The sequence below is a fragment of the Tasmannia lanceolata genome, unplaced genomic scaffold (assembly GCF_043159265.1).
Source record: "Tasmannia lanceolata isolate RefF3 unplaced genomic scaffold, GAP_Taslan_0.1 ptg000013l, whole genome shotgun sequence".
In the NCBI taxonomy this organism is placed as follows: domain Eukaryota; kingdom Viridiplantae; phylum Streptophyta; class Magnoliopsida; order Canellales; family Winteraceae; genus Tasmannia; species Tasmannia lanceolata.
Genome location: NW_027518690.1, coordinates 50,435,314 through 50,447,595, shown reverse-complemented (window position 1 = coordinate 50,447,595; position 12,282 = coordinate 50,435,314). Strand labels below are relative to the sequence as shown.

General features: G+C 39.0%; 1 protein-coding gene across 4 annotated transcripts; it reads left to right on the top strand.

Annotated features, from left to right (window-relative positions):
* Window positions 1-1,396: 1,396 nt before the first annotated feature.
* Window positions 1,397-10,505, top strand: LOC143890502 (uncharacterized). Of its 4 annotated transcripts, XM_077395210.1 has the most exons (4): window positions 1,399-1,743; window positions 3,220-3,409; window positions 7,990-8,963; window positions 9,720-10,505. In XM_077395210.1, exons 3-4 carry the CDS (start codon window positions 8,020-8,022, stop codon window positions 10,201-10,203), a joined length of 1,428 nt encoding a protein of 475 aa, XP_077251325.1. In that variant the 5' UTR covers window positions 1,399-1,743; window positions 3,220-3,409; window positions 7,990-8,019; the 3' UTR covers window positions 10,204-10,505. The 4 variants fall into 4 exon arrangements, with proteins under 4 accessions (XP_077251328.1, XP_077251325.1, XP_077251324.1 ...); XM_077395213.1 differs by lacking the exon at window positions 3,220-3,409 and having other exon boundaries at window positions 1,397-1,743; window positions 9,723-10,505; XM_077395209.1 differs by lacking the exon at window positions 3,220-3,409 and having other exon boundaries at window positions 1,413-1,743.
* The last annotated feature ends 1,777 nt before the right edge of the window (window positions 10,506-12,282 follow it).

Genomic DNA, 12,282 nt, shown 5'->3' with positions numbered 1-12,282 from the left:
ATTTCACTGATAGAGGTAAGGGTAGAGAGAATGGTAGGATGTTTTGGTCATTTGCCATTGCGACCAATAACACGGGAGGAAGTTAGGTTTGGTGTATATTATAGGAGTTTTCTACAAGAGAAAAAGGTTTCTACACACAAGTGTAGATAAGCTATCTATACACTAGCTTAAAATACAATAGCCAGACTTTATAAAATGCTGCTAAGTCGTTTTTAAGTTTAGTCCCACATCAATTCTCTCATTTCTTCCTCATAAAAAAAGGAATTGAGCCTCTACCTCAACAGTCAATGTTTTGTTCTTCAACCTGGAGGTTGTAGGTTCAATACTCAGCTTACCTACCAAAAATAAATAAAAAATTGGTCTTGACTATTATTGTCGTCATCTGATAGACTATATCGTATCAATCGTGACCCAAATAGGAATCAAAGGAGTTCTCCAATTAGGTTCTAGCCGACTAAGATCCAAACGATTCATGACCCAGACATAGGAGGATCCGATCCTATCCGAATTGGGTCTAGTGATAGGCCTAGTTGGAGAACGGATAACCCAATTATGTTCTCGGCTTTAATCAGATACGAGAAGAGGCCCATGTAATTGGGCCTTTAGAATCAATTAACATTTGCCCGGATTGGATGATCGAGATAGTTTATACATCGAATTTTGGTATATGATGATGTACAAACAAGATAATTTCTATACGATACACTGAAATGTTGTTTAGATCAATCCAAGTTTCCAATTCTGTAAAATCTGAACCGAGGGGCTGTTGTTAAAATAGTTTGTAACATCCAATAATTGTGATTTTTTGGGCTACAATGGCAGTGGCAGTGGCCCTATATAGATGATGAGCATGTGGATTATTCAGATGATGAAGATAGGATACACCGAGATTCATTGTATTTATTACATTAAAAGATATGCCAATTTTCAGATATCTTGGTTAGTGAGATAATAGACAAAATAAGCAGAGAGCCGATCACACACTGTTAAACAGGAAGTCTGAAAAAGAAAGGTTTCTGTTTTTCTGAAGGGTAGGTGGAGATTTTTTTTCCAATGGTAGTTTGGGAAGTTGGTACAGACTGTATCGTCAAATATTCAATATGAATCCACAAGATCTATTTTAGTAATGGATTCTAGCCAATTGAAAGGATCTTCTAATCAATCCATAGATTTCTACAGACATAGAAAGTAAAAGGGAAAAATACATTTACACCCCGTCAACTTTTTGACATTTTCAACTCTAACTCTGACTTTTAAAAGTTACCAACTATAACCCTGATGTTTCAATTTGTACGACACAGACCCCCTCTTTTGAAATACCATCAATGTAATGAAGATCCATACCCCCCTCCAAACGCCATACCCAAATCCAAACATTACCAAAAACAAAAGCGTTCATTTGATGGGCGCCAACATAAATAGGGTGTGGCAAAAAATCAGCTTCATAGGATCACCCTAACCCTGAGGACGAACCGTAAACTAGGGGTCTACCTTATACAAATTGAAAGCTCATGGATGTAGTTGGTGGGACTTTTAAAAGTCAGGGTTATAGTTGTATTTTCCGAAAATAAATGTTGAAGATGTGGACATCTGTTTGCTTGAGTCTCTCCGTCTTGGATTCGTCTTTAGATATCAAAGAGATAAATTCGCAGAGGAAATCCAGCCACCGCTTAGATCCGTTAAATCTTATGACAATTGAATTTCTACGAATTTCTGTCATTTTTTCAGAGCCCTCTTTAGCAGGTACTTTTCCTCCAGAGCTCTCAAAATTTTGCATTTTCTGTAATTCCACGCTTTACCTTGTTCAAATCCGTTAAGTATTGTCGTTTGCTTTCTTTATTTTTATGTTATTTTCTCATTTATTTTCTGTGTTTGAAAAAGATACGGATTTTATTTTTATTTTTTTTTGCCTCAGTAGTAGTTCTATTTTCTGTTGAATGTGTGGGTTGCATGGCCTTCTTTTATCGTTACTGTATGTGGAGATTGTGTGATTTGGGGAGTTTTTTTTAGTTGTTTTTGCCCTAATTTGCTCTTCAAGGTAAATTTTTGTATCCGATTTAGTTATGTTTGAGTGGTTATTGGTGGAATTGTTGAACCGGATTTGTTTTTTTTTGTTGGTGTGGTGAATTTTGTGACTAGTTTTTTTACTTTTTTCTCTTGGGTTTTAGGATCCCTGTGTCGATTTTTTATTTTTAATTTTTTTTTTTATAGATATGGTAGTTCTGATATATTCTGTTATTATGATGTACTAGAATTGTGTATGGGTTATTTGGTGAATATGGGGGGCACTTGAGTTAGATTTCATATTTTTCTGATGATAAGGGGAGTTTCCAAACTGAAAGATGGAATTTCCTATATGAATTTTGGTTGTTTCTATGATTATTGGGTACTTGATTTGTGTGTTTTTTTTTTATGTCTCTGTGGAAATGATTGAATTTGTTATGTGTTTGTAGGTTGATGTTGAATTTCTGACTTCAATTTTGCCAATGATATGTCCTACCCTTAATGCTAAGGCTTCACCCTGCTTTTTTGGTTACTCTGAATTGAATTTTGTTTTTCGTAGAGTTGCAGTATCAGTTTAAATTAGTGGTTCGTGTTCTGTATGTTGGAATGGGTCCGTTTTTTTATCTCACAAGCTATTAATCTATGCCACCTAGATACCTTTAAGGTTCAAGGTACCTTTTCTGACACAATACATACTGATATATTAGATATTGCATGGGTACCAATCTTTGTTGAATTAACTATTAAATGCAAACTTATCAAAGTAATTATCCTCCTTTTTGTTTGTTAGTGTTTGCATTTTTTGCAATTTAATTTATAGCATGTGAGTCTTGTAGATGCTATAATCAATATATTATTAATTTTGTTTCTAAATGAAACTCGTGTTTGGTTTTCTTATATTTTTTTAGTGTCACATGTCATGGTATGAAATGCATGTATCCCTATCTAGTTTTTGGATTTTGTCAAGTGCCAAGTAGCACCCTGCTTTTCGTCTTCATATCTATGTGTATCTGGGCATCATAGGTTGGAGGAGATAATGTGTAGAGCTGACAGTGAGGTTATTTTGGTATAGACTCTAGACTGGTTAGAGATTCCTCATGGGATGCCAATTTTATTGAGCTATTTCCATTTCGTTTTTCATACAAGGATTATTCTCATAGAATTCCATTGAAGGTTTTTATGTCTATATATAAGATTTTTTTTTTGAAATGGCAGGATGAATTCAGTAAAAAAAGGAAGAGGGCCGAGGTGGACCTCAACCAAAATTACAAGAAAACAGAACAATAAGAATTTGATTTGAATGACCAATATATGAGAAATTGATTTTACTGACCTATGTCGGCACTACAATTTAGGGCTGTATGAGCTAGTGAAGTGACATGGTTGTGATCATGGAGCTGGGTAGGTAAGATCAGTTTCCTGAGTGTGCTATCGGCCTTCTTGTTCTCTCTGTTGGCAAGGATTTTTCTTTCATTTTGCAGGGGACTGATATTGCTTGTTATATATGATAAAGAAAAGGAAATTAATCCTAGTATAGGGTTCTTGTAAGGTAACTATGTTTTACTTCTTGTTCTGAAGTTTTTAAACAGAGTATCTGTACATGAATAATAGATGGTATGGTTTTATTCAACTACCTCAATAGCAAAGTGAGAGACTCAGAATATATAGAACAATAGAGAGGTTTGAGGGACGAAGTAATTTCATATGCTGACCAAAAGAAGAAATATTAACTGAATGGTGCAGTTAACATAGGTGGATTGCTCATCTATTGAAAAGAGCTTGGTATACTTGTTGGATTAAATGTCGTTTGGTTTCGAGAAAGGAGGAACTCTTGACCAAGAGGAACTTAAAGAATCCAATATATATACTTGGATGGCTGGAAGATTATGCGAACTGTAGAATTTTCTGAAGACCATATGGAGATGGAAGAGGACATCTAGTGACCAATACACTCGAAATGCATGTTCAGAAAAGGAAAAGGAGAACAAAAAGCTCAAAGTGAAGGTTAATCAGTTGCATAGAAATGCAGTGGATTCCTCATCATGCAGCTAACAATGATTGATTGGGAGCAGCATAATAGAAAGTATCAGAAAGTTTAATGCTCTTGTCAAGATGACCAATACGTGTTGATTTATAAATTTGTCAAAAATGCCTTTAAGATGTTTACTTCGTGTGTATAGTCATGCTTTTCACAAATGACTTTTGCTCGGATAAATGCAGTTGTCTACTAAGAACATATGCCAGATCTGGTTTGTGTGAGAACATGGTGAAGAGATTCTAAGGTGCGTCTGATAACTATTTCAGGAAAGCCATGACCACTGTGAACTTTAGGGGCATGGCCTTCTACATCCATCATTGTGTTGCAATATATCGGAGGCACACCCAGGCCTTCTACATCCATAATTGTGTTGCAATATATTGGAGGCACATCTAGGCTTGTCGCTATGAATGAGCATTCCCTCAACCTTATGGAATCTGATCCTCGAGAGAATGGGGAAAAAGCTGGCCAGTTCGAAAAAATTCATTTCTATCCTCAGGGGCAGACTCCACTCTTATAAGGTAGTCCTAGCCAATCTTCCAGTCTATTTCATGTCTTTATTTAAGATTCTGACATCAGTTGCAAAGAGATTTGAGAAACTACAAAGGGATTTTCTATGGGAAGGCAAGGAGGAAGGTAAGAATTAGTAAATTGGAATCAAATATGCTTGTCAAAGAAAGAAGGGGGTTTGTGATGAGGAAATCTAGTTAGAAGAAACAAGACACTTTACCAAGTACAACCTGTAGTTTCAGAGAATTAATTCCAAGAAATCAGGCTGGAATCAATGTGAAACTTCTCTAACAAAACAATTTTGCTTGCTTAGGATATAAAACCAAGACCCCTTTGTTTCCTTATGTATTGAATGAATATGTACTTCTCAATCCTTGTCTCCAATTTCTTAGTGTGCAATTTATTAACATAGGTTGCACGAATCCTGTCCACATGTGAGTGTGACCGAGTAAAGATTTCCTGCCCTTCCATATCTCATATGGGTTTTAAGAAACTGTCAATAGTCCGATTTTGCCATGTGTAATTGATTTTCTGGATATGGAAAGGCATGGAGGAAGGTAAGAAGCTGAGGCACATGGTAAATTGGAATTGTCAAAGATAGAAGGGGGTTTGGGATTAGAAAACCTGGTTAGAAGAAACAATTCCCTTTTGGGGAAATAGCTTCGATGTTTTGGAAGACAAAAAGGATGCCCTTTTGAGATAAGTTATCAAATGCAAGTATGGAGTAGCAACGGATGGGTGTGAAGTAGGGAGTTTAGGTAGAAGTCAAGGCTTGGGGGTGTGGAAAACTGGAAATTCATTTTTGCCCTTTATAAAAGTTTTACCCAAGGGATTAGATTTAGTGTAGGGGATGTAAAAAGAACAGTCTTATGGAGAGATAGATGGTTAGGCAATTTTCCGTTATCCCACAATTTGCTGAGCCACTTTAGGATAGCCAAGAATAAAAGTGTGGGTCTGATAGTGTTTCCAAAGCGTGGGTGGAAGGGTGTTTGGGGGGTAGAGTTGTATATGAACCTGTCCAACCCTGAATTTGTTAGCTATACCAACCTTCTTTGCAGATTGGAGGATTATTACATCCCAAGGGATCGACTTGATCAGTGGGTATGGACCCCGGACTATAGTGGCGTCTTTTTGGTCAGATCATTTTTCAGATTCTTTCACCTCCCCAGGGCTACTTTTCCTTGGCAGAAATTTGGTGACCCTTAGTCCACCCACCCACACCCCTAGAGTTCAATTTCATGCTTGACGACAACTCTCAGGAAGATTAACACTCAGGGCAGTCTAAAAGATCGACATTTTCAATTGGCGAATAGATGCAACCTTTGCACAGTGGATGAAGAATCCATCATTCATACCTTCATTCATTGCAAAGTGACCTCCTTTACTTGGAATTAGGTGGTCAGATGGCATGGGGTCAGTTGGGTTTTTCCCAATATGATTCATGATCTGATTTGGAGTTGAGAGACTCGTTTGGACTCCTTGGGTCTGATAATCCGGCAACCCCCACATTTTGTAGTTTTATGTATCATTAGATAGAGGAAATGTTGACTATTTGTGGATAAAGGATCTACCTTAAGATGGTTGGACTGGAAAGTTAGATTTACAGTGGCTTCTTGGGCTCATCAACACCATTTCTTCGTGGGTTATTCAGTGGACAGCATCATTAGGAATCGGGATTCAATTTTGATTGGAAGCATCCTCAAAACAAAACTGGTAGCTATCTGGAAATCCCCTCCTAGGCATGTTATTAAACTCAATGTCGACGGTTGCTCCCTTGGCAACCCAGGATGGGAGGGATTGGAGGCGTTTTCAGAAATTCGGAGATCGGCATCATCTACTCTTTTGTGGGCTCAATTGGTTATACTGATTCTGTTGAAGCCGAGGTAAGTGCTCTGAATTGTGGTTTGTGTATTTTCTTTAGTCAAATGGAGGAGGACCTAGAAGTGGATAGTGACTCGTACAATTCATTACGGTGGCCAAAAGGGACTAGCGACAGCCCGTGGAGAGTAGCCAAGTTCGTTGGTGAGATTAGAGACCTGAGTTTGACCAGAGCTATATCTATTTTGCTTATTCCTAGAAGCACCATTGATATGCCCGATTGTCTAGCCAAATCGGGGGCTTCATGTGCGCTCTCTTTTATGAGTGGTCTTCGTACAATTCATTACGGTGGCCAAAAGTGACTAGCGACAGCCCATGGAGAGTAGCCAAGTTCGTTGATGAGATTAGAGACCTGAGTTTGACCAGAGCTATATCTATTTTGCTTATTCCTAGAAGCACCAGTGATATGCCTGATTTTCTAGCCAAATCGGGGGGGCTTCATGTCCGCTCTCTTTTATGAGTGGTCTTCATTACCCCCCTGACGTTCACTTGTAATCCTATTTAATTAATCATAATCGTTATCTTTCTCAAAAATGGAACTAAAGATGTTCCTGACATCATCTTTGAGAAATTTGTTTGCCATTATGAGCTTAACTTCCATCTCCAGCTCATCTTAGCAAGCTGGCTTGTTTCATGTCCCACATAGCTCGATTAAGACTGTTTTAATAGCATTTCTTTTTAGAGATATCGTGAATGAAATGCTCATAATCTGGACTGTTTATCCCATCATATTTTTTCACTGCCTAAATTTGGAACTCAAGATTGTTGAAATAGGGCTGAGTGACAGTCTGATGAAAATCTGCTATTTTGGTTTTCAGCCTGTCTTAGTTCCACCTGTTCTTGCTCAGACTTGTAGTGTATTTAATTACACTTTGCTGCACAAGGGTGTGTCCTAGGGAAGTGAAGGGATAAAAAAGGAAAATGATATATTTGTCCCCCCTTCCTTTCTCTTTCTTTGGGCAGCCCCTCTTTGAGTATTTTATGACTACTTGTTTATACTACAAGGGGTAAATTCATCATATCCATAATTTTGGCCCACAGGCCCACCTTGCCTAGAAAATTAAATCGTTTTTTTTTTTTTTTTTTTGAATGATAATCTGGTACTTGTTCTTATCTATTGTACTTTTTTCGGACCACTTAATGCACACAGAAATTGGATTTATCTAAATTCCATTGCAATTACGTAACTTGCCACCCCTGTTTGTCTTAATGCATACTAGTGTTCGAATGTAGGATTTGTTTTTAGTATGTGAGGTTGATTAATGCAAATTTCTGGGAACTTTTTTATGAGTTCTTTGCATTGCATCTATATTTTAATATGGGAATACTTAATTCTGCAGCTCCTCGAAGCAATTTAATTACCTGATGCATATTACTTAGTAAAGAGCCCTGTTTTACTTTTAAAGATCTAGTTAAAAGTTGGTCCGTTTTGTAAGGATTCACAATTGACTTTCGGGTAATTTCTTTCACATTCAAATGTGTATATACACATTTAGAAGGGATGGGGCTCAACAGTTTTTACTTTCTACCCAGATGCCTGACTAGTGTTTCCTGTACAGCAATAAAATGTACCATAGAATGAGAAAGTGATGGCGGCGGCAGAAGCAAGGGCTGCTTGGCACCGTACTGTAAACCGTTGCGTTGTTCAAGAAGATGCCAAAAGAGCTCCAAAATTACCATATTCCCCATCATCATCGTCGTGGAAAGTGCAATCTGAAGCCAGCAATGGTGATTCAGCAGATAGGCCAGGTCATCCTGCTGCTAGTTTCATGCCTCTTAACTGGAATCCTGCAAATTCCAGTCTACCACCTGACACAAAATGGTGGCTCCAGCTACAATCCAATTTTACACACCAGAAAGACTTCACTTGTGACCAACTAAATGCTTTAGAGACTGAGCTCGAAGGCATGAGAGAAGGGGATGTAGTCTCTACTGCTAAACTTGGGGAGCCACTGCCAACTAAAGAGAATTCTTGCTCCTCTCTAGATTCACAATGGAGGGTGTCGGCCACTTGTGTGAAGCATGATGCTGAAGCAAGAATGCAAGAGTTGAAGGCTGTTAACAGTAATATGCAGCAGCCACTTAAGCCTAAGGCTGAAATGGCTGAATTCTGGTACCAGGAAGAGGGGTTAATGGATTGGGAGCCCGTTGATCGGTTAATTTCAAACCAACCTGAAAAGGGTTGTTTTGACTTGGAAACCCCTTGGATGGGAGGTGACAAGATGGAACCCTGGTGGCGCATTGCTGATAAAGATGAGCTGGCTTCCTTGGTTGCACAGAAGTCACTAGAGCATATTGAGAACTGTGATCTTCCACGACCCCAAAGCATGCATGTTAGGAGAGGTCCGTTTTCTTGTCTTGAGAGTTTACCATATGATGACATATTCTCTTCATCATTAGACCAGAAGATACACACTGGCCAAAGCAACCCAGTTGACTATGCGCGGCTTAGTCCTGCTTCTGGAAGCACGGATGGAAAATGTTGGCCTTCCGGTGGAGGCCATTTTCTGTATGATTCTGAGAAACTCTGCAGGTATTAATTTAGATTGTATTTCATTATGTCCTACAATGACCTTATTCTCTAATGGTCGGTCGTTAGGCATGAAAATATGCATGCACCCTAATGTTGATATCTTTTTATGTTAGCCCATTCACAGTTGCTTGCCCTTAGTTCCTGGTCACAATCACAACACATAGTACTAGTAATCTGGATCCGGGTTTGTTAAGTATAAAAGATTAAATAACGCCATCTCCATCAGCTTGAGCTTTTGGAGTAATTGGTAGTTTCACATGGTATCGGAGCCAAAGGTCCTGAGTTCAAACCTCCTTGATAGCAAAAATCAACATGCAATGGCCAAACCCAAAAAGAGGGGCCACATCTGCCACGTGTAGGCCAACCCTAGAAAGAGGGGCCGCACGTGAGGGGGAGTGTTAAAATATAAAAGATTAAATAACGCCATCTCCATCAGCTTAAGCTTTTGGAGTAATTGGTAGTTTCACAAGGTTAGTTGAATAAATCACCAAAACGACCTGCGAATTCAGTCATTCTGTGGAATCTTGAGATAATCATACATCCTAGATATTTAAAAAAAAAAACAGTAAGTGTTTTGTGCTTCAGCTTTTTCCTCTGGTAATTCTTGCATATGGGTTCTTTGGGTATTTGGGCATCAAGTTTTAATTTACTTGTATGTGCTCAAAATCCGTTTCAGTATTTCAATCTGAAATGACTGTTCATTCTATCTACTTCTGTTTGGATATAGCTTAAATTTAATATTGTGGCATTATTCAGCAGCACCAACAGTTACAGTACTTCCATCAAGAATCCAACAGCAAGCAGCACGGTCTCTGAGAATGATCCAAGCAAGGCACAGCTGTTGGAAGCACTTCGCCATTCGCAGACCCGTGCAAGGGAAGCTGAAAAGGCAGCCCAACAGGCCTACACCGAGAAGGAACATATCGTCAAACTCTTCTTAAGACAAGCATCTCAGCTCTTTGCATATAAGCAATGGCTACAACTCTTACAGCTGGAGAACCTGTGCCTCCAGCTCAAGAACAATGACCATAAGATCTCTACACTATTTCCTGTTTTACCTTGGATGCCATCGAAGGCTAAGTGGTTAAGAAAGGCTGGACATAAGGTGAGAAGAACAAAGTGGGGGCAACCGAAATGCGACTTTAGTAAGTATGCAGTCACGTTTGCAGTTGGGTTAAGCCTGGCAGGTGCTGGATTGCTCTTGGGCTGGACCATGGCGTGGTTGCTTCCAACCTTCTAGATTGCTTCATGTCAGGTAAATGTTATTCTAGATCTATTGAAAATTCTTACGGCTGTGAAGAGTGGGTTCCAGAGAATATGGTGGTGTTGTTTATGTTGGTTTTTTTTTCTCTGTATTAGGTTGGGTATCTTTTGTGTACATATATAATGTGTAGTGTACATGTGTATATTATGAGATGAGTGAACATACTGTGGAACAGTTGCTTCCTCTACCATTTATTTGATGTTGTGGGAGGCCTGCTTCTTTGAAGATGAGGCTTATTGGAAGAATGCAATAAGGCTTATGGGAGGCCTGCTTCTTTATCTTTATTCGCGTTTGATTGTAATTTTTTTTTATCTTGACCTCCTCGGTCAGTTTTTTTAATAAAATTATCTACTGTTCAAAAAAAGAAAAAAAGAATGCAAGAATTGCTATACAAATCACTCGTCAGGTGAAAACCCTATTCGCTTCTCATGTCCTTGGAACGGGCCACTTCGCCCCCTCGACCTCAACTCCGGTCCTCCCCTCACATTAGAAAGTGCCCGCTCTTTTGAGGGCTTTCCTTTCTTAATAAAATTTTCTGTCATTCAAAGAAAAAAAAGAGATGAAAGATGCATTTACTTTCATTTCTCCTTCCTTTTATTCAGCCTACTACACCTGACCTGCAAGCCAACTCGTAGAGATATCTTGGACTACTAACATAGATATTAGATACATCTTGGAGTCTTAATAATAATACAGCTAAAGTTGAAGATGAAGACATGGAGGAAACCAAGGACAAATGGTCTCACTGCCTGGTGGGACACCTTATGGGAAAAAGGCCATACTTCCTAGCTTTTAGGAACTTCTTGCAGAGAAAGCGGACACAGAGAGTTTCAAATGTATGCTCTTGCAAATGGATTCTTCTTTCCAAGTTTGCAAACGAAGAAGATTGTGTTCAAGCTCTTGAATCCACCACAAATACTAATGGTGGCAAACCAATTGGTCTGCAAAAATGGAGTCCCGAATGCTTGTTGGAAAGATTAAAGCTATCCTCTACTCCAATCTGGGTTAAATTCCCAGGACTACACCTGAAGTTCTGGACATCCAAATGCCTCCCCAAGATTGCCAGCTTGATAGGTCGGCCACTATACATGGACTCTCCAACCACAGAGGCGACTAGATTGAGCTACACAAGAGTTTGTGTCGAAGTGGATGCAGACAAGGATCTCCCAAGCACAGTCCGGATTCAAGCTCCTCAGCTACTGTCTTGCAATCGCTCGATTTCGATTGGAAGCCTACTCCCCACAAGCGATTCAAAGACTTCAGCCACACACCAGATAGATGTCCTGCAGCTCCACCTCCTCCTAGAGATGCCAATCAACATCAAGTGAAACAAAATGGATTCAGAAAAAAGAATACTTCTGAACTGAATGAGGAAGAGACCGTTCCAAAGGAGCTTGATCAAAAGGCGACTTGTGAAATAGGAGATACATCAAGGAAAGAAATCCAATACAAGAAGGAAGTATCAACATCAAACAACTTCAGAATTCTTGAGACTTTGGATCAAGATATGGAAAATACTCTTCAAATTGTGGAACCTGCGGAGGAAAAACAAATGGTCGAGGCAATTCCAACTATGGAAGATGGCTATGCTATATGCGAAGGAGAAGGAATAGAGAGTGAGGAGTATACTGAATCAGAGGACTACTCCGGCCCTAAAAAGGTTCCCTCCTCTTTAGAATCCTTCTCAGAAAAGAAAGACAATCCAACAAACACAAAAGGTCCCAAAGAATCCAAAATAAAAAAAGAAAGTAGTCTGGACAGATGAATGCAATCACAAGAAAAATAAGCCAAGAGGGGATAGTTGTGAAGAAGAGAATCCAGAACTTGAGGAATCAAATGAATCACGGGAGGAAGTTCACAAGAAAAATAAGCGAAGATGCTCACAAAGAGCCCAACATAACACCTACAATAATAACTAAATTTGCAATTCTCAAGTATTGAGCGTTAGATATGTTAGGCTTAATTTTGTCGCTCATATGTGCTGGGCCTCGGTTTCTACCTCTCTCACATGTTCCGAGTTAGGGATGGTTTTGTGCCTACTATTCTCTTCATCAA